Here is a 19,575-nt window from a genome sequence, read left to right on the forward strand (position 1 = left end):
TAAAGATGCTATTAGGGAGAAACACTTATATAAGGTTGTCCCTATATAAAATTATAGCGTTTTTGGTGTGTGCTGGCAAACTCTCCCTCTGTCTCTCCAAAGGGCTAGTGGGTCCTGTCCTCTATCAGAGCATTCCCTGTGTGTGTGCTGTGTGTCGGTACGTGTGTGTCGACATGTAGGAGGACGATGTTGGTGAGGAGGCGGAGCAATTGCCTGTAATGGTGATGTCACTCTCTAGGGAGTCGACACCGGAATGGATGGCTTATTTAGGGAATTACGTGATAATGTCAACACGCTGCAAGGTCGGTTGACGACATGAGACGGCCGACAAACAATTAGTACCGGTCCAGACGTCTCAAAAACACCGTCAGGGGTTTTAAAACGCCCGTTTACTTTAGTCGGTCGACACAGACAGGGACACTGAATCCAGTGTCGACGGTGAATAAACAAACGTATTCCTTATTAGGGCCACACGTTAAAGGCAATGAAGGAGGTGTTACATATTTCTGATACTACAAGTACCACAAAAGAGGGTATTATGTGGGATGTGAAAAAACTACCATAGTTTTTCCTGAATCAGATAAATTAAATAAAGTGTGTGATGATGCGTGGGTTCCCCCCGATAGAAAATTATGGGCGGTATACCCTTTCCCGCCAGAAGTTAGGGCGCGTTGGAAAACACCCCTTAGGGTGGATAAGGCGCTCACACGCTTATCAAAACAAGTGGCGGTACCGTCTATAGATAGGGCCGTCCTCAAGGACCAGCTGACGGGAGGCTGGAAAATATCATAAAAAGTATATACACACAGACTGGTGTTATACTGCGACCAGCGATCGCCTCAGCCTGGATGTGCAGAGCTGGGGTGGCTTGGTCGGATTCCCTGACTAAAAATATTGATACCCTTGACAGGGACAGTATTTTATTGACTATAGAGCATTTAAAGGATGCATTTCTATATATGCGAGATGCACAGAGGGATATTTGCACTCTGGCATCAAGAGTAAGTGCGATGTCCATATCTGCCAGAAGATGTTTATGGACACGACAGTGGTCAGGTGATGCAGATTCCAAACGGCACAAAGGTGTATTGCCGTATAAAGGAGTTATTTGGGGTCGGTCCATCGGACCTGGTGGCCACGGCAACTGCTGGAAAATCCACCGTTTTTACCCTAAGTCACATCTCTGCAGAAAAAGACACCGTCTTTTCAGCCTCAATCCTTTCGTCCCTATAAGATCATATCTGCCCAGGGATAGAGGAAAGGGAAGAAGACTGCAGCAGGCAGCCCATTCCCAGGAACAGAAGCGTTCCACCGCTTCTGACAAGTTCTCAGCATGGCGCTGAGACCGTACAGGACCCCTGGATCCTACAAGTAGTATCCCAGGGGTACAGATTGGAATGTCGAGACGTTTCCCCTTCGCAGGCTCCTGAAGTCTGCTTTACCAAGGTCTCCCTCCGACAAGGAGGCAGTATGGGAAAAAATTCACAAGCTGTATTCCCAGCAGGTGATAATTAAATTACCCCTCCTACTACAAGAAAGGGGTATTACTCCACACTATATTGTGGTACTGAAGCCAGAAGGCTAGGTGAGACTTATTATAAAAATTTTTTTTTGAACACTTACAAAGGTTCAAATCAAGATGGAGTCACTCAGAGCAGTGATAACGAACCAGGAAGAAGGGGACTATATAGTGTCCCGGGACATCAGGGATGCTTACCTCTATGTCCCAAATTTGCCCTTCTCACTAAGGGTACCTCAGGTTCGTGGTTCAGAACTGTCACTATCAGTTTCAGACGCTGCCGTTTGGATTGTCCATGGCACCCCGGGTCTTTACCAAGGTAATGGCCGAAATGATGATTCTTCTTCGAAGAAAAGGCGTCTTAATTATCCCTTACTTGGACGATCTCCTGATAAGGGCATAGTCCAGGGAACAGTTGGAGGTCGGAGTAGCACTATCTCGGATACTGCTACAACAGCACGGGTGGATTCTAAATATTCCAAAATCGCAGCTGATCCCGACGACACGTCTGCTGTGCCTAGGGATGATTCTGGACACAGTCCAGAAAAAGGTGTTTCTCCCGGAAGAGAAAGCCAGGGAGTTATCCGAGCTAGTCAGGAACCTCCTAAAAACAGTGCATCATTGCACAAGGGTCCTGGTAAAAATGGTGACTTCCTACGAAGCAATTCCATTCGACAGATTTCACGCAAGAACTTTTCAGTGGGATCTGCTGGACAAATGGTCCGGATCGCATCTTCAGATGCATCAGCGGATAACCCTATATCCAAGGACAAGGGTGTCTCTCCTGTGGTGGTTATAGAGTGCTCATCTTCTAGAGGGCCGCAGATTCGGCATTCAGGATTGGATGCTGGTGACCACGGAGCCCAGCCCGAGAGGCTGGGGAGCAGTCACACAAGGAAAAAATTTCCAGGGAGTGTGATCAAGTCTGGAGACTTTTCTCCACATAAATATACTGGAGCTAAGGGTAAATTTATAATGCTCTAAGCTTAGCAAGACCTCTGCTTCAAGGTCAGCCGGTATTGATCCAGTGGGAAAAACATCACGGCAGTCGCCCACGTAAACAGACAGGGCGACACAAGAAGCAGGAGGGCAATGGCAAAAACTGCAAGGACTTTTCGCTGGGCGGAAAATCATGTGATAGCACTGTCAGCAGTGTTTCATCCCGGGAATGGAAACTGGGAAGCAGACTTCCTCAGCAGGCACGACCTCCACCCGGGAGAGTGGAAACTTCATCTGGAAGTTTTTTCCACATGATTGTAAACCGTTGGGAAATACCAAAGGTGGACATGATGGCGTCCCGTCTGAACAAAAAACGGGACAGGTATTGCGCCAGGTCAAGAGACCCTCAGGCAATAGCTGTGGACGTTCTGGTAACACCGTGGGTGTACCAGTCGTGTATGTGTTCCCTCCTCTGCTTCTCATACCTAAGGTGCTGAGAATTATAAGACGTAGAGGAGTAAGAACTATACTCATGGCTCCGGATTGGCAAAGAAGGACTTGGTACCCGGAACTTCAAGAGATGCTTACAGAGGTCTTATGGCCTCTGCCGCTAAGAAGGGACTTGCTTCAGCAAGTACCATGTCTGTTCCAAGACTTACCGCAGCTGCGTTTGTCGGCATGGCGGTGGAAAGCCGGATCCTAAGGGAAAAAGGCATTCCGGAAGAGGTCATTCCTACCCTGGTCAAAGCCAGAAAGGAGGTGACCGCACAACATTATCACCACATGTGGCGAAAATATGGCGTGGTGTGAGGCCAGGAAGGCCCCACAAAGAAATTTCAACTCGGTCGTTTCCTGCATTTCCTGCAAACAGGAGTGTCTATGGGCCTCAAATTGGGGTCCATTAAGGTTCAAATTTCGGCCCTGTCGATTTTCTTCCAGAAAGAATTGGCTTCAGTTCCTGAAGTCCAGAAGTTTGTCAAGGGAGTATTGCATATACAACCCCCTTTTGTGCCTCCAGTGGCACTGAGGGATCTCAACGTAGTTCTGGGATTCCTCAAATCACATTGGTTTAAAACCAGTCAAATCTGTGGATTTGAAGCATCTCACATGAAAAGTGACCATGCTCTTGGCCCTGGCCTGGACCAGGCGAGTGTCAAATTGGTGGTTTTTTCTCAAAAAAGCCCATATCTGTTTGTCCATTCGGACAGGGCAGAGCTGCGGACTCGTCCCCAGTTCTCTCCCTAAGGTGGTGTCAGTGTTTCACCTGAACCAGCTTATTGGGGTGCCTTGCACCTACTAGGGACTTGGAGGACTCCAAGTTGCTGGATGTTGTCAGGGCCCTGAAAATGTGTTCCAGGACGGCTGGAGTCAGGAAAACTGACTTGCTGTTATCCTTGTATGCACCCAACAAACTGGGTGCTCTTGCTTCTAAGCAGACTATTGCTAGTTGGATGTGTAATACAATTCAGCTTGCACATTCTGTGGCAGGCCTGCCACAGCCAAAATATGTAAATGCCCATTCCACAAGGAAGGTGGGCTCATCTTGGGCGGCTGCCCGAGGGGTCTCGGCTTTACAACTTTGCCGAGCAGCTACTTGGTCAGGGGCAAACACGTTTGCTAAATTCTACAAATTTGATACCCTGGCTAAGGAGGACCTGGAGTTCTCTCATTCGGTGCTGCAGAGTCATCCGCACTCTCCCGCCCGTTTGGGAGCTTTGGTATAATCCCCATGGTCCTTTCAGGAACCCCAGCATCCACTAGGACGATAGAGAAAATAAGAATTTACTTACCGATAATTCTATTTCTCGGAGTCCGTAGTGGATGCTGGGCGCCCATCCCAAGTGCGGATTATCTGCACTACTTGTACATAGTTACAAAAATCGGGTTATTATTGTTGTGAGCCATCTTTTCAGAGGCTCCGCTGTTATCATACTGTTAACTGGGTTTAGATCACAAGTTGTACGGTGTGATTGGTGTGGCTGGTATGAGTCTTACCCGGGATTCAAAATTCCTCCCTTATTGTGTACGCTCGTCCGGGCACAGTACCTAACTGGCTTGGAGGAGGGTCATAGGGGGAGGAGCCAGTGCACACCACCTGATCGGAAAGCTTTACTTTTGTGCCCTGTCTCCTGCGGAGCCGCTATTCCCCCATGGTCCTTTCAGGAACCCCAGCATCCACTACGGACTCCGAGAAATAGAATTATCGGTAAGTAAATTCTTATTGTTTCCAGGACGGCTGGAGTCAGAAAGTCTGACTCGCTGTTTATCCTGTATGCACCCAACAAGCTGGGTGCTCCTGCTTCTAAGCAGACTATTGCTCGTTGGATTTGTAGTACAATTCAGCTTGCACATTCTGTGGCAGGCCTGCCACAGCCAAAATCTGTAAAAGCCCATTCCACAAGGAAAGGGGGCTCATCTTGGGCGGCTGCCCGAGGGGTCTCGGCTTTACAACTTTGCCGAGCAGCTACTTGGTCAGGGGCAAACACGTTTGCTAAATTCTACAAATTTGATACCCTGGCTGAGGAGGACCTGGAGTTGTCTCATTCGGTGCTGCAGAGTCATCCGCACTCTCCCGCTCGTTTGGGAGCTTTGGTATAATCCCCATGGTCCTTACGGAGTCCCAGCATCCACTAGGACGTCAGAGAAAATAAGATTTTACTTACCGATAAATCTATTTCTCGTAGTCCGTAGTGGATGCTGGGCGCCCATCCCAAGTGCGGATTGTCTGCAACACTTGTACATAGTTATTGTTAACTAAATCGGGTTATTGTTGTTGTGAGCCATCTTTTCAGAGGCTCCTTCGTTGTTATCATACTGTTAACTGGGTTCAGATCACGAGTTGTACGGTGTGATTGGTGTGGCTGGTATGAGTCTTACCCGGGATTCAATATCCTTCCTTATTATGTACGCTCGTCCGGGCACAGTATCCTGAGGCTTGGAGGAGGGTCATAGGGGGAGGAGCCAGTGCACACCACCTGATCCTAAAGCTTTTATTCTTGTGCCCTGTCTCCTGCGGAGCCGCTATTCCCCATGGTCCTTACGGAGTCCCAGCATCCACTACGGACTACGAGAAATAGATTTATCGGTAAGTAAAATCTTATTTTACGATACTGCAGTCCATCCCCCACCACATCCATTCTTGATGCACAGCGGCAGCCTTATCGTGCAACAAGTCCATAGATAAATGGCTTCTGGGGGGGTGTACAGATAAAGGAACCATAACCTGTTCAATACAGGACTTCCAAGAGACATGATCTAGGACAGGACTCTGCTAGTGGTAGGGGGCCATCACTTCAGTCGCCTCCCCCCCCCCCCCCCCGCCCCCCCCCCCCCCACTCCTGGACCCGCCTCTGGTGCATTACACCACAATGTAACCTACATAGTAGCTGAATATTGTAAGTTCAGGCTTTTAGGTCATTTATTATTATTTTTTTTTTCAATTATTTAGGTCCATATGCCAAGCTACTTTTAGATGCCATGAAACAGTCTGGTTGGTAAGTTTCCGTAAGAAAATGTAAAAATAATTCTGCATGCACTTTTATCATACACATATACTGAGCCTAAATAATGGTGTATATGTTATTCAGCTTACTTTGTAGAACTAGGTGGTAAATGTATGATACCAGAACATATCGTGCCAGTATGGCTCTTCCCGATTTGCCTCTTTACCGTGGTGAAGCAGGAAGCACTAGCGCTGAAATGTATTAACATCTCTGCTGCCGGAGAGGGGGAGTGAAAACTCCCCCCTCCGGTGATGCCTGTCAGCACCCACAGCGCATCAGCCTAGAGTTGATGCACTGTGTTTCTCCCTCTGGCTGGCTCATTGGTCACGCGCAGGCTCTCACTATTATCTCAAGATCTCTTATGCATCCCGAAACCAGCTTTGTCCCTGCTGTGGTGTATAGGCAGCGACACCTGCAGCTGTCAAAATCTATAGCTGCAGGTGTCAGAACAGTCAGTGCTACTGAACGTTCATACATTGCCCAGCATATCTGCATGCTATCTTGTAGATAGCAGCGCTGATATAGACATGGGCATATAAAGTTATAAATGGGGGAGAAGCGGTATAGCGCACATACCGTTTCTCCCCCATAAAGGAGGATCATGAATTTATCCCTAGGTAACTTGTAATGTGTGCTACATTAGTTGGCACTCTGATGAGTTAAACTGTGTGAGGACTGCTGTGCTGTGTTTTGTTTTCTCTATGTAAGTGCTCATGCGCTCTGTTACTGCAGTCCTATAAGCTGTGTCTTTTGCTTGTTAACATGCAAAATACATCATGAATATCTGTAATAAAAACAACTTGCTGAAGCAAAGCATTCATCAGATAAAGAACATGTTGCATCCAGAGCTGGCAGAGAGAACCATCACTTTGAGAATTAAAAGCATTCAGATAGGGGCGTGGCCTGACTGCCTGAGGAAGCGGACACGATTTGCTTGGGCTTCTGCTACAACCCTTGATAATGGGCATAATTTGCAGTCTCCGGCCCTTTTCATCCCACCTGCTGCTTCTCCCCGCCTGTCAGTTCCTCTCAGCTGCTTACAGGACAGGTCAGAGGAATCGGGGAGCACTCCTGGAGCTCCCGCGGATTGTGGCCTTCCCGGTCCCCTTAAACCGCGGTCTCAATTTATGCTGCCGGCGGAGACTGACCCGCCGGGATGCCTGCTCGTGACAGCTGGACCTCCGGCGGCGGATCCCCTGACTTGCCGCTGTCTTCCTCCCCATCCGTGGACGCTCCTGCTGACTGACCTCCTGTGGGGCGGGCGTCCCTCCCAGTAGGCTCTGGCCGGCGGAGACTGACCCGTTGGGACGCCTGCTAGTGACAGCTGGACCTCCGGCGGCGGATTTCCAGCCTTGCGGTTGCTCTCCTCACCACCCGTGGACGCTCCCACTTACTGACCTGCTGTGCTGCGGGTATCCCTCCCAGACCAGTACGGCACTGCCCGGACGGTAAGCTTCGTTCCCTAGTTATGGCGGCCATCTTTACTCCTGTGTGCACTGAGCCTGTTGCAGTTAGTCAGCTGCAAATATAAGTACTGCAGCCATCTTACTCGGTGTGAGAGGTGGAGAGAAGAGGCCTTTAATTCTTAATTTCTCCTGCGAGATCTTGGTGACGGGTACTGGAAGGCGTCCTACTATCTGGGCCAAACAAACTCTAAGTGCCACTCACCTGAAGTGCTTCTTTTAAAATTTACATGGCTCTGACTTCCAAGCTGTAAACCCTACATTCACTGAAAATTGCAAATACCCTCACATTCTGCACCTGGTCCTTTTTACTATATTTTCTGCATACTACTGTGGCCTGTCTTAGGAGCTTCAGCTACATACCTGTCCCAGAGCAACCACTTAGTGTCCTGTTTTGATATTTTGGCAGAATTCCCTAACACCCATGGGTGTTTGAGCACAGTAATGCTGTGACTAATGTGACAAAGTTCTGCCTTCACCCAGCTGCTTCTATGACATGATATAACAAATCCTATTCCACGTGGAGCCTTCTTTGATTGATATAACGAATGCCTTTTGTTTCCAGATATACCACCTTCATTAGCCAGATTTATTATGCCTCCCAGGCGATATAAAGTTGCTAAAGCAGTTTCGCAAGTGACGTTTTTTAAACCTTCTCGTGCTGCTAAAACTAAAGAAGCAGGGAGTAAAGTCTTTAAAAAGGATATCCCTGCAGCCACACCAATTTTGACAGCTTCCACTCCAAGCGCTGTTAACAAACATGCTGATTCCATTGAGGACAGTGATTCGCTTACAGTGGGCGCTAAGAAGTATCTCCTATCGCAATTTAAGGATGAAGTGGCGACGGAATTCAGGGCCACCATAAAAGAGTGCCCGATATCCTTTAATGAGATCGGTGGCCGTACTGATCATTTAGAATTAAAAATCGGAGAAGTTGTGACTTTGCATAACGATCTGATCTCTTCCTATGAGCTGCTTCAAGCCGAGGTTACAGCAGTTAAGGACAAGATCTCTGATTTAGAAGTCAGATCGAGATGCAACAACTTTAAAGCTGCGTGGAGTTCCGGAGTCTGTCTCTAATAGCGCTCTAAACGACTGTGCTGTTGACCTCTTTAGTAAATTCCTTCCATCATATAGACCCATGGACTTCCTAATTGATCGTATCCAAGGCCAGAAATGCTCCTGATGGGGTTCCCATAGATGTCCTTATGAGGCTACACTACTTCAATGCGAAAGAGGCAATCTTAAAAGCTCCTAGACCTTCGGAAAATGTCTCGGAGGCTCTTTGCCCACTTCAGATATTTGGAGACTTATCTCAAGCTACTTTAGCTAAAAGACGTTCCCTATCCCCCCTCACTCTGGTGTTGCACAAAGAGAACATTCCCTAATAGATGGGGGTTTCCTACAAAGTTATTAATCTCCCGTGAAGGTACCACAGTGGTAATAATGAACGTCGAGGAGGGTAAAAAGATCCTCTCAAAATGGAACTTTGCAGGCTCTTCTTCGCACTCTTCTCCTGACCGTGGCCTTCAGCTGTACTGGGCTTTGGCAGGAGCTTAAGTATTTTTTTGTATATCATGCTTGCATTGTTTATCCAATTGTCTTGTCTCTGCAGCAGTTCCTGAGATGTTACTACAACTTTCATTTAATTGCCTCTAAGTGTTATATGCTACTGTTTAACTCTATTTTGTGAGGTTTCGTAGACACTAGTATTCTACTTCATTGTTTGCGTCTGCCACTCCAGCTGCTTTCAGCATTTGTTTATTTTTTTTCTGATTATTTTCCGAGTAACTCTTCGTTCTGGTTGATGGCAGTATGGGGTGGCGGGACCAGAGCAATGACGAACTGCACTCTAATTTTCCTAAATTGAGGTGATGGCAGTTTGGCCACTACCTCCACAGTTTAGTTCTGAGCCGCCATGGTTGGGCGTCCAAATATGACCCCAAGAGGGGTCAATACTATTTCTCCCTTTTATTGTTACTTTTCTCTTCTTTCTCTTTTCTGTTTTTTTTTTATTTTTTCCTCTTACCCGGAATCTATTGCACACATTAACTTCACACAAGTTGGTTGCGTATAATCCTGAATCTTTTTATCACATTATGGTTAACCTTTTTTATCTATAAACGCAAAGGGACTTAACTCCCCACATAAGGAGGTTAGCACTTAATTATCCATAAACTTAATGCACAGATTATTGCAGTCCAGGAGACACACTTTGTTAAATCCACCCCTCCGCGGTTTACTGATGTGAAGTTTCCACATTGTTATTTGGCTAATGGTCCAGCGAAGAAGGCTGGAGTTGCAATCTTAATATCACAACATTGCGCGTTTTCTTTTACATCGCAATGCTACGATCCTGAGGGGACATTCCTAATTTTATCTGGTACACTTGAGAACAAAGAGGTGACCCTGGTATCCTGTTATGCCCTTAACACCAAGCAATTAGCATTTTGTAGGAAACTTTGTGCTAAGGTGCATCAATTGGCCAAAGGTGCTTTACTATTATTAGGTGATTTCAACTTGACTTTATACCCTACAGTTGATAACTCACGCAAACAGACTCCGCTCTCCAGTCAGCTCCGTAGAAATGCAAAGGGGTTCCGGCAGCTGCTAGCGGAGTATCATCTATTCGACATCTGGCGTATCAAACACCCAATGGACAGAGACTTCACCTACAGTTTATCTTGACCTTTAATAGGATTAACTGAGACTGGCCAGTCGGACTTAATCCCCTGCTGTATTGTTCTCTGTATTGTATTGCAGCTGAGAACAATAGATGAAGGGTTTATGTCAATAAATCATGTTGTGCCTAGGCGCAGAAAACTAGTCAAGATAACCGTGGACCCATCTGTATTACTCCCACGTGCATGCCTCCTATTCGAGAGTAGACCTTGCCTTAGCAGACTAGTGGACTTTACAATCCATCCATAAAATATCTTTCTCTGACGTCCTAGTGGATGCTGGGAACTCCGTAAGGACCATGGGGAATAGCGGCTCCGCAGGAGACTGGGCACAAAAGTAAAGCTTTAGGACTACCTGGTGTGCACTGGCTCCTCCCCCTATGACCCTCCTCCAAGCCTCAGTTAGATTTTTGTGCCCGAACGAGAAGGGTGCACACTAGGGGCTCTCCTGAGCTGCTTAGTGAAAAGTTTAGTTTTAGGTTTTTTATTTTCAGTGAGACCTGCTGGCAACAGGCTCACTGCATCGAGGGACTAAGGGGAGAAGAAGCGAACTCACCTGCGTGCAGAGTGGATTGGGCTTCTTAGGCTACTGGACACCATTAGCTCCAGAGGGATCGAACACAGGCCCAGCCATGGAGTCCGGTCCCAGAGCCGCGCCGCCGGCCCCCTTACAGAGCCAGAAGCAAGAAGAGGTCCGGAAAATCGGCGGCAGAAGACATCCTGTCTTCACCAAGGTAGCGCACAGCACTGCAGCTGTGCGCCATTGCTCCTCAGCACACTTCGGTCACTGAGGGTGCAGGGCGCTAGGGGGGGGCGCCCTGAGCAGCAATAAAAACACCTTGGCTGGCGAAAATACATCACATATAGCCCCCAGGGCTATATGGATGAATTTTAACCCCTGCCAGATTACACTGAAAAACGTGAGAAAAGGCCACCGAGAAAGGGGCGGGGCCTATCTCCTCAGCACACTGGCGCCATTTTCCCTCACAGCTCCGTTGGAGGGAAGCTCCCTGGCTCTCCCCTGCAGTCACTACACTACAGAAAGGGTTAAAAAAGAGAGGGGGGCACTAATTAGGCGCAGTATAAACAATACAGCAGCTATAAGGGGAAAAACACTTATATAAGGTTATCCCTGTGTGTATATATATATATATAGCGCTCTGGTGTGTGCTGGCAAACTCTCCCTCTGTCTCCCCAAAGGGCTAGTGGGGTCCTGTCCTCTATCAGAGCATTCCCTGTGTGTGTGCTGTGTGTCGGTACGTTTGTGTCGACATGTATGAGGAGGAAAATGATGTGGAGGCGGAGCAAATTGCCTGTAATAGGGATGTCACCCCCTAGGGGGTCGACACCTGAGTGGATGAACTGTTGGAAGGAATTACATGACAGTGTCGGCTCTTTACAAAAGACAGTGATTGACATGAGACAGCCGGCTACTCAGCTTGTGCCTGTCCAGACGTCTCATAGGCCGTCAGGGGCTCTAAAGCGCCCGTTACCTCAGATGGCAAATACAGACGCCGACACGGATACTGACTCCAGTGTCGACGGTGAAGAGACAAATATGACTTCCAGTAGGGCCACAAGTTACATGATTGAGGCAATGAAAAATGTTTTACACATTTCTGATAATACGAGTACCACCAATAGGGGTATTATGTTCGGTGAGGAAAAACTACCTGTAGTTTTCCTGAATCTGAGAAATTAAATGAGGTGTGTGATGAAGCGTGGGTTTCCCCCGATAAAAAAACTGATAATTTCTAAACAGTTATTGGCATTATATCCTTTCCCGCCAGAGGTTAGGGTGCGTTGGGAAACACCCCCTAGGGTGGATAAAGCGCTCACACGCTTGTCAAAACAGGGGCTCTACCCTCTCCTGAGATGGCCGCCCTTAAGGATCCTGCTGATAGAAAGCAGGAGGGTATCCTAAAATGTATTTACACAACATACTGGTGTTATACTGCGACCAGCAATCGCCTCAGCCTGGATGTGCAGTGCTGGGTTGGCGTGGTCGGATTCCCTGACTGAAAATATTGATACCCTAGATAGGGACAGTATATTATTGCCTATAGAGCATTTAAAAGATGCATTTCTATATATGTGTGATGCACAGCGGGATATTTGTCGACTGGCATCAAGAGTAAGTGCGCTGTCCATTTCTGCCAGAAGAGGGTTATGGACACGACAGTGGTCAGGTGATGCGGATTCCAAATGGCATATGGAAGTATTGCCTTATAAAGGGGAGGAGTTATTTGGGGTCAGTCTTTCAGACCTGGTGGCCACGGCAACAGCTGGGAAATCCACGTTTTTACCCCAGGTCGCCTCTCAACATAAGAAGACGCCGTATTATCAGGCGCAGTCCTTTCGTTCCCATAAGGGCAAGTGGGCAAAAGGTTCCTCATTTCTGCCCCGTGACAGAGGGAGAGGAAAAAGGCTGCAGAAATCAGCCAGTTCCCAGGAACAGAAGCCCTCTCCCGCCTCTGCCAAGCCCTCAGCATGACGCTGGGGCTTTACAAGCAGACAGGGAGGCAGTTTTGGAAGCCATTCACAAGCTGTATTCCCAGCAGGTGATAATCAAGGTACCCCTCCTGCAACAGGGAAAGGGGTATTATTCCACACTGTTGTGGTACCGAAGCCGGACGGCTCGGTGAGACCGATTTTAAATCTAAAATCTTTGAACACTTGCATACAGAGGTTCAAATTCAAGAGAAGGGGACTACATGGTGTCTCTGGACATCAAGGATGCTTACCTTCATGTCCCAATTTACCCTTCTCACCAAGGGTACCTCAGGTTTGTGGTACAGAACTGTCACTATCAGTTTCAGACGCTGCCGTTGGATGGTCCACGGCACCCCGGGTCTTTACCAAGGTAATGGCCGAAATGATGATACTCCTTCGAAGGAAGGGAGTTTTAGTTATCCCTTACTTGGACGATCTCCTGATAAGGGTAAGATCCAGGGAACAGTTGGCGGTCGGTGTAGCACTATCTCAGGTAGTGTTGCGACAGCACGGTTGGATTCTCAATATTCCAAAATCGCAGCTGGTTCCGACGACTCGTTTTCTGTTCCTAGGGATGATTCTGGACACAGTCCAGAAAAAGGTGTTTCTCCCGGAGGAGAAAGCCAGGGAGTTATCCGAGCTAGTCAGGAACCTCCTAAAACCGAGCCAAGTCTCAGTGCATCAATGCACAAGGGTTCTGGGAAAAATGGTGGCTTCCTACGAAGCAAGCCCATTCGGCAGATTCCACGCAAGAACTTTCCAGTGGGACCTGCTGGACAAATGGTCGGGGTTGCATCTTCAGATGCATCAGCGGATAACCCGGTCACCAAGGACAAGGGTGTCCCTCCTGTGGTGGTTGCAGAGTGCTCATCTTCTAGAGGGCCGCAGATTCGGCATTCAGGACTGGGTCCTGGTGACCACGGATGCCAGCCTGCGAGGCTGGGGAGCAGTCACACAGGGAAAAAATTTCCAGGGCTTATGGTCAAGCCTGGAGACATCACTTCACATAAATATCCTGGTGCTAAGAGCCATTTACAATGCTCTAAGCTTAGCAAGACCTCTGCTTCAAGGTCAGCCGGGTTGATCCAGTCGGACAACATCACGGCAGTCACCCACGTAAACAGACAGGGTGGCACAAGAAGCAGTCAATGGCAGAAGCTGCAAGGATTCTTCGCTGGGCGGAAAATCATGTGATAGCACTGTCAGCAGTATTCATTCCGGGAGTGGACAACTGGGAAGCAGACTTCCTCAGCAGACACGACCTCCACCCGGGAGAATGGGGACTTCACCCAGAAGTCTTCCACATGATTATAAACCGTTGGGTAAAACCAAAGGTGGACATGATGGCGTCCCGCCTCAACAAAAAACTCGACAGGTATTGCGCCAGGTCAAGGGACCCTCAGGCAATAGCTGTAGACGCTCTGGTAACACCGTGGGTGTACCAGTCAGTGTATGTTTTCCCTCCTCTGCCTCTCATACCCAAGGTACTGAGAATTATAAGATGGAGAGGAGTAAGCACTATATTCGTGGCTCGGATTGGCCAAGAAGGACTTGGTACCCGGAACTTCAAGAGAGGCTCACGGAGGATCCGTGGCCTCTTCCTCTAAGAAGGGACCTGCTCCAGCAAGGACCCTGTCTGTTCCAAGACTTACCGCGGCTGCGTTTGACGGCATGGCGGTTGAACGCCGGATCCTGAAGAAAAAAAGGCATTCAGGATGAAGTCATCCCTATCCTGATCAAAGCCAGGAAGGATGTAACCGCAAAACATTATCACCGCATTTGGCGAAAATATGTTGCGTGGTGCGAGGCCAGTAAGGCCCGACGGAGGAATTTCAACTGGGTCGATTCCTACATTTCCTGCAAACAGGAGTGTCTATGGGCCTGAAATTGGGGTCCATTAAGGTTAAAATTTCGGCCCTGTCAATTTTCTTCCAGAAAGAACTAGCTTCAGTCCCTGAAGTGCAGACGTTTGTAAAAGGGGTACTGCATATACAGCCTCCTTTTGTGCCTCCAGTGGCACCTTGGGATCTCAATGTAGTTTTTGGGTTCCAAAAGTCACATTGGTTTGAACCACTTAAAGATGTTGGCCCTGGCCTGAGCCAGGCGCATGTCAGAATTGGCGGCTTTATTCTGTAAAAGCCCTTATCTGATTTTCCATACGGACAGGGCGGAATTGAGGACTCGTCCTCGGTTTCTCCCTAAGGTGGTTTCAGCGTTTCACCTGAACCAACCTATTGTGGTGCCTGCGGCTACTAGAGACTTGGAGGACTCCAAGTTGCTAGACGTTGTCAGGGCCCTGAAAATATATGTTTCCAGGACGGCTGGAGTCAGAAAATCTGTTTATCCTGTATGCACCCAACAAGCTGGGTGCTCCTGCTTCTAAGCAGACTATTGCTCGTTGGATTTGTAGTACAATTCAGCTTGCACATTCTGTGGCAGGCCTGCCACAGCCAAAATCTGTAAAAGCCCATTCCACACGGAAAGTGGGCTCATCTTGGGCGGCTGCCCGAGGGGTCTCGGCTTTACAACTTTGCCGAGCAGCTACTTGGTCAGGGGCAAACACGTTTTGCTAAATTCTACAAATTTGATACCCTGGCTGAGGAGGACCTGGAGTTCTCTCATTCGGTGCTGCAGAGTCATCCGCACTCTCCCGCCCGTTTGGGAGCTTTGGTATAATCCCCATGGTCCTTACGGAGTTCCCAGCATCCACTAGGACGTCAGAGAAAATAAGAATTTACTTACCGATAATTCTATTTCTCGTAGTCCGTAGTGGATGCTGGGCGCCCATCCCAAGTGCGGATTGTCTGCAATACTTGTACATAGTTATTGTTAACTAAATCGGGTTATTGTTGTAGTGAGCCATCTTTTCTAGAGGCTCCTCTGTTATCATACTGTTAACTGGGTTTAGATCACAAGTTATACGGTGTGATTGGTGTGGCTGGTATGAGTCTTACCCGGGATTCAAAATCCTTCCTTATTGTGTACGCTCGTCCGGGCACAGTATCCTAACTGAGGCTTGGAGGAGGGTCATAGGGGGAGGAGCCAGTGCACACCAGGTAGTCCTAAAGCTTTACTTTTGTGCCCAGTCTCCTGCGGAGCCGCTATTCCCCATGGTCCTTACGGAGTTCCCAGCATCCACTACGGACTACGAGAAATAGAATTATCGGTAAGTAAATTCTTATTATTCTCCACATGTCTTGGTCGGACCATTCCCCACTATTAATTGTGTGGGATATTGTAAACAGAAGGGTATCTCCAGCTCCCTGGCGTTTAGGTAAGCAGAGTCTTTTTCAGCCAGACACCATGCAGGCTATCCAAGCTTCCATTGATTATTATCTTTCTGAGAACTCTTCTCAGGAGACGTACATTTTCAACTTTAGGTGCGCTCTCAAAGCACTATTACGAGGAACAGCAATTCAAATAGCGGCAAAACTTAAGAAAGATTACTGGGAAAAAATTGAGCAAGCTGAACTTAGGGTCGCTACTTTGGAGAGTTCCCATAAAGCAAATCCAAATGATAAAACTCTTCTTAAATCATTGAATGAGGCTAGAGACAAGGTAAACATTTTTTATTTAGCGGAAGTTCAACGCAACCTACACAAACTAAACCAAAAATACTGTGTATATGGTAGCCATGCCAGTAGATTACTAGCAAGAAAGCCAAAGAGAAGATCCACAATATTCACTTGGGTAAAGGTATGAGAGTCTGCGATCCTGACGAAATTGCAAATGTCTTTGCGTCTTATTACTCTAAGCTTTACAATTTAAAATATGATGCTTCCACCTCTCAACCTGCAAAGGTGGATATACAGCATTTTCTGGGTAGTTTTTATCTCCCCTCACTATCTCCGGAGTTTTGCCTGTCTCTTAGTGCACCGTGGACTTTAGATGAAATCGAAAGAGCCACAGATTCTCTCCCAGCGGATAAAGCCCGGGGTCCTGACGGATACCCTTCTAGTTTCTGTAAATCTTTTAAGGAGAGCTTGGCCCCGGTGCTTTTATCAGTGTTCAATGAAGCCTTAGAGGTTAGACACTTTCCCAAAGATATGCTGGAAGCACAAATTATCGCCATCCCTAAACCAGGGAAACCTCCTACCTCGGTCCCAAAATTTTAGACCAATTGCACTATTGAACTCGGATCTAAAACTATATGCCAAATTAGTTGCCAACCGTATTAGTCCCCTCCTTCCTTCCCTTATTAATCCTGATCAGGTTGGCTTTGTGTTAAACAGGCAGGCTCCGGATAACACGCGAAGGGTGATCAATATTATACAGATAGAAAAGAACCCCTCTTGGTTCTATCTTTAGACGCCGAAAAGGAGTTCGACAGATTACATTGGGACTTCATGAAATTTACGTTGGACAAATTTGGCTTTTCCTGAAGGATCCTAGACTCTCTATACTGGCACTCTATTCCACACCTTTTGCCAAAGTCTTTGTGAATGGATGTATCTCTTCAGGTTTTGATATCTCTAACGGTACGCGTCAGGGTTGCCCGTTGTCCCCTATTATTTTTACTTTGGCGGTGGAACCCCTGGCTGAAAATATTAGGACCCAGGAGTCGATTGGCGGCCCTATTATTGGTAGTATATCCAACAAAATTAGCCTGTTCACGGACAATATTTTATTGTGTTTATCAGATCCTGAGATTTCTCTACCAGTACTTAATAAAGTTCTTAAAAAAATATTCAGAAGTTTCTTTATACAAATGAAACACTAATAAGACAGAAGCCCTTCCATTTAATATACCTCAGGAAGTGGTCTCTAAACTAAGAGTTGTATAAATATGCCTGCTGGAGCCGCTCTTTGAGATATTTAGGGATTAATCTGTCCAGCGAAGATAAATTGAGTGTAATTTACGTCCCTTTATTAAAAGCCTTTGCAGAGCTGACTGGGGAATGGATGATGCAGGAGGTATCTTGACTAGGTAGGATCACTGTAGCTAAAATGGTTCTCTTGCCGAAACTAATGTACCTGTTTCGCGCCATACCAAGACCTCTTCCCAAACCTTTATATACTAAATTTAATCAAATCCTGACTAGATACGTTTGGAGAGGCTCTAAGCCGAAAATTGATAAAAAGATTAAAATTTTATCTAAACAAGCAGGAGGTATTGCTTTCCCAGATATAGAAAAATATGGCGCTGCTTGTGTCTTGAGTCAATCTAGGGATTGGTTCGATGGTACGAACCCGAAACTGTGGGTCATTCTGGAAGCTTATTATTTTACTTCAGTATCTCTCCCTGATTTATTCTGGATGCCGCTTTCTGTTACGCGTAACAGGGCTGGGTCCTGCAAATCAATCAAGACTACCCTAGAGTTATGGCATAAACTAGTGTCATCCTCGGATGAGATAAACTTACCGTCCCCCTTTTTATCATTAAAATCTCTTATGTCATTAATTCCTAGTATTGCTTTAGACAATTGGATACGGAAAGGGCTCTCCACTCTGGGCGATTTTAGTTTGTTGGTTTTTTTCGAAGATAACTTAATGTCCTTTTCTCAATTACAAGAGTTATTTGAGGTTCAGACACAAGATTTTTTTTTTAAGTACTTGCAAGTGAGAAGCTGGCTCCAATCACTTACACCGCCACACCGCAAAAAAAACCTCTTTCCCAGCTTATATTAAAAGCTGCCTAGAATCTTCCTCGCATAAAGGTGGGATCTCGTGGGTGTACCAATTCAGTTATCAAACAGCAAAAAGGGTAAATTAAAAGCCAAGACTTTATGGGAAAGGAACTTGAATAGATCTTTTCTGGATGAAGAATGGGATGGCATATTTCAGTCTTGTTTAAAAATCTCCAGATGTGTTAACCACTCTGAAATGGTTCTTTAAACTTATACAGAGAGCCTACTTCACCCCTGAAAAGCAACATAGAATCTGGCCTTCACAATCTAAACTGTGTTGGAGAAAGTGTGGTTATACTGGAGATATCTTTAATATTTTTTGGGCATGCCCACATATTCAACCACTTTGGAGGGAAGTTTTCCATATGATGAACATGGTTATGGAGATGAATATCCCCATGGACCCAGCCATAGGTTTATTTCATTTATACTTAGACCAACTCACTGTTGGCGATAAATATGTAATGTGGCATATCTTGATAGCCACTGAAGCCGCTATTGCCCAGTTGTGGAAATCTGAGAACCTTCCTTCTTTAGCAACCATTCAAAATAAGATAAGATTCATAAACATTTCATGTACGAAACAGCTGAAGCCAAATATTCTTCCTCTCCAAACTCGATTCATATGAAATCGTTTGGATGGACCACTTACAGAGAGAGAACAGACCAACTACTTTTTATATATATATATATATATATATATATATATATATATATATATATATATATATATTTTAGTACTCCAACTGATTTATCTGTACTACATTCTACATGATCACCTCTTTCTAGTCTATGATGCAGTATCTGTGCATTTTGGAGTTTTAATCAACATTTTGGTACAGGTTGAGTATCCCATATCCAAATATTCCGAAATACGGAATATTCCGAAATACGGACTTTTTTGAGTGAGAGTGAGATAGTGAAACCTTTGTTTTTTGATGGCTCAATGTACACAAACTTTGTTTAATACACAAAGTTATTAAAAATATTGTATTAAATGACCTTCAGGCTGTGTGTATAAGGTGTATGTGAAACATAAATGATTTGTGTGAATGTACACACACTTTGTTTAATGCACAAAGTTATAAAAAATATTGGCTAAAATTACCTTCAGGCTGTGTGTATAAGGTGTATATGTAACATAAATGCATTCTGTGCTTAGATTTAGGTCCCATCACCTTGATATCTCATTATGGTAAGCAATTATTCCAAAATACGGAAAAATCCCATATCCAAAAGTCCTCTGGTCCCAAGCATTTTGGATAAGGGAGACTCAACCTGTATTAAGCTGTTTTGCTAACTTTGTCTTGTTTCTTTTGCTGCATATTGATACTTCTTTTAACTTTGTGC

General features: G+C 46.2%; 1 protein-coding gene across 3 annotated transcripts in view; it reads left to right on the top strand.

Moving 5' to 3' along the window:
* LOC134932710 (mitochondrial inner membrane protease ATP23 homolog) overlaps positions 1-19,575 on the top strand; it is an 81,792-nt gene that overhangs the window by 7,064 nt on the left and 55,153 nt on the right. For 2 of the 3 annotated variants that reach the window (XM_063927363.1, XM_063927362.1), the window contains exon 2: positions 5,907-5,952. The exons of the other annotated variant lie outside the window; for it this stretch is intronic. In XM_063927363.1, coding sequence (XP_063783433.1) covers positions 5,907-5,952 — 46 coding nt within the window. The remainder of the gene's footprint in view (positions 1-5,906; positions 5,953-19,575) is intronic. 3 annotated transcript variants of the gene reach the window in all.

This window comes from Pseudophryne corroboree, chromosome 6 (assembly GCF_028390025.1).
Source record: "Pseudophryne corroboree isolate aPseCor3 chromosome 6, aPseCor3.hap2, whole genome shotgun sequence".
Lineage (NCBI taxonomy): Eukaryota > Metazoa > Chordata > Amphibia > Anura > Myobatrachidae > Pseudophryne > Pseudophryne corroboree.